Consider the following 4738-nt stretch of genomic DNA (forward strand, 5'->3'; position numbering starts at 1 on the left):
GGAATGCCTGTACCCATGATCTGGGACTGGCTAAGACTGTATTGTGGTACGAGGATTCTGTTGAGGATGTCATGTCTCTCTCTCATTCACGAAAGAAAAAAAAAGATAGAAAAGAAAAACCCTGCTCCAGAGTCAGGCTGTCTGGGCTGGAATTCTGCCAGCAGCCTGGCTTCTGTGCTATGAAACCATGGGAGGATGCAACCTCCATGAGCTTCCTCATCTGCAAAATGGGAACAATGACAGGAAAGAGCCCGCCCAGGCTGCTACCTAGGAGGGGCTCAACATGTTTCCAGCCCTCCCCACCCCCTCTTCTCCCCAATGCCCAGTCAGAGCACAGGATGGGCAAGGGCTAGAGAAAGTCCTGCCAAATGTCACAGCCACACGAGTGGCCCATCCTTTTGGGAGTTGCTCTTGAAGCCTCCATCAGCCCTCAGGGAACTCTTGGGAATGAAAAGGAACAACAGGAACATCCTGTCTTAGTTTGGGTTCCCTCTGAAGCCCACCCTGAGACAAGGATTCAAGTGATCCTTTGGAAGGTGACTCAGGAAATACCAGCAGGGGTTGGAGGAGTGAGACAGAGAGAAAGAGTGAGAAAAATGAAAAAGCACCCCCGATGGGGCATGGTCCCACTGCAATCCCTTCTCCATTTCTTCTTTCAGGACTTTGGACATGCGCACACACGTGCCTGGTATATTTTTTAAGCTGCTACATCAGGGACTCAAACTGTGCAGCTGGCCACGTGGGATCCAGCGCCTTCCCCAGCACACCACCAGCTGGCCCAGTTCTTTACATGTGATTCAGGTATGAAGACCTACCACTGCCACCACGGAGGTGGGTGTCTTCTCATGCAGTTCTGGAGCAAAGTCTGAATCTCCAGCCTGTGTCAGAACACCTGTCTTATCCCACAAGATCACCTCCCCCATCTCCTAAGCTTACACGTGGCATTTCCTGCATGTTCACACACATGACTATGCTTTTGGGAGGTGGTGTTACTGCCCGGAGAGTGATACATCCTCAGCTAAATCCTCATCTAGTCTCTCTCTCTCATATACACACACCTCCTACATGTACCCTCCCAGGGTTGGCCAGGCAGCCTTGACCCACGTGTCTGCAGCTAATAGAACAGAGCCCCGACACCCACAAACCCCAAACCCTTATGCATCTCACAAGCATGCCTGCTAACCTGCGCCAGCTCCCTCCACAGCTCCGTGCCTCGGGGGTCAGAAACTTGATCCTAGTATTGAGATCTAGTTGCCAGGTGCAGGCCAGCGCCTCCCCTCACTGCACCCCCAGCTGCCCAGGCTCGGGCAATCCACACGTGGGCAGCCGCACGCTCAGTCACTTGGGCCTCTCGCGAGGTGCCAGAGACCTGCTCTGAACAGCAATGGCCCCTTCAGCCCCAGCTGAGGACCACGGCTGGACAGCTGGGTTGGATTTCACCCCCAACCATCCTCCTGACTGATACATACTATTGTTTGTTTGTTTGTTTTTGTTTTTAGATTTTTGCCATGGGAGACATAAACTTGCCAGAGAGAGACAGAGAGGAAAAGTGATAAGTCACCCCCCAGGGGGTATGACCATGCTGCAATACCCTCTCCTCCATGCTTCTCTCAGAACTTTGGGCACACCACACACATGCCTGGCATGATTTTCAAACCACCGGGTCCAAGACTTGAATCGCGGTTTGCCATGTGGAACCCAGTGCCTTAACTGCCACGCCACCTGCTGGCCCTGGTACATACTATTCTAACCACCCAGCTCAGCACCGCAGGAGAGACCTTGGGGCTCCTCGCCATAACAGCAGTGTGGACGGAGCACATATTGCACGCACAGGCCCACTACATGACAAGCAGCCTGTGCCCCTACACAGGGCCCCCCGTTTGGTTTAAGGCTCTGTGGCTGCCATCTTGAAATACTTAAGAGGCCTCATACTTTCATATCAAACTGGGCTCCAAACACCAGGTAGCCAGCCCTGACGTGAACACCTGTGTGTGCTGGCTTGCTGAATTCTCCCGACACTTTACTAGCGTCATTCTCACCTCATAGACAAAGCAGCCAAGGATCAGAGAGGTAAAGTAACTTGCTTGGGAGTCACAGAGCTAGGGGATGGCAGAGTGGGATTGGAGGCAGACAGTCTGGCTGGAGAGTCTGGGAGCCTTTACCCCCCATGTCTGACAGCTCCAGACAGGAGCTACGGCGCCTGGTTTGCTGCCAGTCACTCTGCAGCTGACGGCATAGGACACCAAAACAAGATGTTCACCTTCCTGTCTTCCTTTTTCTCTTTCTTCCTTCCTTTCTTTCTTCTTTCTAACACATTATTATTATTAGAGAGATATTTTTGCTATAGGGCGCACGTGCTCTTCAGAAAGACAGACAGAGACAGAAAGCGAGAAATCACCCCCCGGGGAGATGACCATGCCACAATCCCTTCTCCTCCTTTCTCCTCTAGGGATCTTGGGCACGCACGCACACGCACCCGGCATGAGTTTAAGTCACCGGGTCCGAGACTTGAATCGTGGTGAACTACATGGGAGTCCAGTGACACAGCCATTTTACACCAACTGCTGGTCCCTCTTTCTTTCTTTTTAACACATTATTATTATTAGAGAGAGATTTTTGCTCTGGGTGTGTGTGCTGGTCAGAGAGACAGACAGAGACAAAAAGCGAGACATTACGCCATCTGCTGGTCACCCCTTTGTCTTTCAACAACCGTATAAGGTGTGAAGGAGAACTGATGGAGGTGAGGACAGGAAGATCCCTGAGATCTGGAGAGGTTGGGGATCTGCCCGGGGGCACTGAGCAGCCAAGACCCCAGGGCCCTCCTGTCCTGGCTTCTCCCTCAGCCAGCTCTTCTGTGTTTCCAGCCCCTTAGAGAGAGGGAGCATGACCTGGAGGAAGATGAGTCACAGTCAGGTCCAAGGAGGTGACCAGCTGAAGGATGCCGCTCACCTGGCTGGTGAGGCCTTTCAACCCTGCAGGGGTCTCCAGCAACCCAGCCCCTGCTGCACTTAAATGGCTGGACAATGGCCAAGGACTCAGTGTGATGAGGCACTCCTGCCTGTGTGTGACGCTGCCAGAGGCTTGCAGGGAGCTCAGGCTCCCTCCTCTGGGCTTAGTCCTCTCACCTGTACCCTAAAAGTACTTCCTTCTATGACAGCTAAAATCTGCAATGACAACACTAACTTCCCCAACTCTGCCCCAAGCGGGAACCCTGGACTGGGCCAGTCCCTGGAGCCTGGAAAGGCTGTCCTCTTTCAGGTCTTCTCCCTCGCCTAATTCTAACCCTTACCACTCTCTTACGAACCAAGTCTCCAACTCCTCTTCCCCAGCCCCGGTCTGGTCTTCCAGTGCTTGAGTAGGTGGGGCAGGTGCCAGGGTTAGATGCGCAGGCTCGGGAATTCAGCAACGCTGGGCGTGGCTCCCCGTTAGCCACTGCGCACTCCCCTTGGGTTAGTTACTGGGCCCACTGTCAACTTCCTCAGCCCTGAAATGAGGATGACGAGACAAGAGCACAGGGAGCGGTTTGGTGCTGCTCCCATTCTAGCTAGACCAGGAGACACCAGGCAGGGCCTTCTTTGCCTGCCCCACACCCAGCAGATGGCTCCGCTTCCACCCTTTTTTATTTTTTTCTTTTCAGTTTGCTGTAGGGCCAGTGCACTCACCAGAGCGAGACAGACACAGAGAAGGGGAAAGTGAGAAATCACTCCCTGGGGAATGGCCACACCCTAGTCCCTCACCTCCACTCTCTTCTAAGGATTTTGGGCACACACTCACATGTGCCTGGCATGTTTTTCAAAACCTTGGGTCTGGGACTCGAACCATGCAGTTGGCCACGTGGGATCTAGGCACTTTAATCTCCACATTAGGTTTTTTTTTTCTTTTCTTTTAAAATTTTTTTCTATAGGAAGGTACATGTGCTTGCCAGGTTGGGGGCAGTGGTGAGAAATCATCCCCAAGGGGGATGGCCACACCACAATCCCTTCTCCTCTCAGGATTTTGGGCACATGTACATGTACACGGCATGTTCAAGCCACAGGTCTGGGACTCAAACCGTGCAGTAGGCCATGTGGGATCCAGCATCTCAACCTTATGCCACCTGCTGCCCCCCAACCTCTTTTAATAACGGGGTTACCAACTCCGTGTGTAGTGCTTTGCCACCTCACATTCCTTTTGACATATGTTTGTTTTTTTTCCGGAGAGGTTTTTGCTATAGGACGCGTGCGCTCGCCAGACAGACAGAGATAGAGAGACAGAAAGACAGAAAACAAAAAATTACTCCCCCCCCGGGGGGGATGGCCACACTGCAATCCCTTCTCCTCCATCTTCCTCTCAGGATGCGGGTTTTAAGTCACTGGGTCCGGGAATCAAACCGTGGTCAACTGCATGGGAGTCCAGCGACATAGCCATGACGCTAACTGCTGGTCCTGAGAGATGGGTTCTTATTCCATCTTAACAGGAAGTAAACTGAGGCTCAGCAACAGGCCTTACCAGGGCAGAGTGGTGGCAGATTCTGTTCATAAGGCTAATGATTCTTTTCAAGACTCCGGATGAGCGGGCTGGGGCATGCGTGCAGAGGTCCCATCATCCCCAGCAGGTCTCTTAATAATGACAGACCTGGCTCACACTTAGGCTTAGTTTCTCTGGAAAAATGGGGATGAAGCCCGCATCAGAACGATGTGACAATGAAATAGCATCCCATTCAGTCATCCATGCCGACCTTGTAAGGCTTTGGGAGTGC

The 4738-nt window shown here is 52.6% G+C and overlaps 1 protein-coding gene across 1 annotated transcript in view; it reads right to left on the minus strand.

Moving 5' to 3' along the window:
- ISM2 (isthmin 2) overlaps positions 1-923 on the minus strand; it is an 11874-nt gene extending 10951 nt beyond the window's left edge. Inside the window, 1 exon segment of the mRNA XM_006172065.2 lies at positions 816-923. Within this exon segment, the coding sequence (XP_006172127.1) occupies positions 816-923 (108 nt within the window).
- Positions 924-4738: the final 3815 nt, after the last annotated feature.

This window comes from Tupaia chinensis, unplaced genomic scaffold (genome assembly GCF_000334495.1).
Source record: "Tupaia chinensis unplaced genomic scaffold, TupChi_1.0 Scaffold000528_1, whole genome shotgun sequence".
NCBI classification, from domain to species: domain Eukaryota; kingdom Metazoa; phylum Chordata; class Mammalia; order Scandentia; family Tupaiidae; genus Tupaia; species Tupaia belangeri.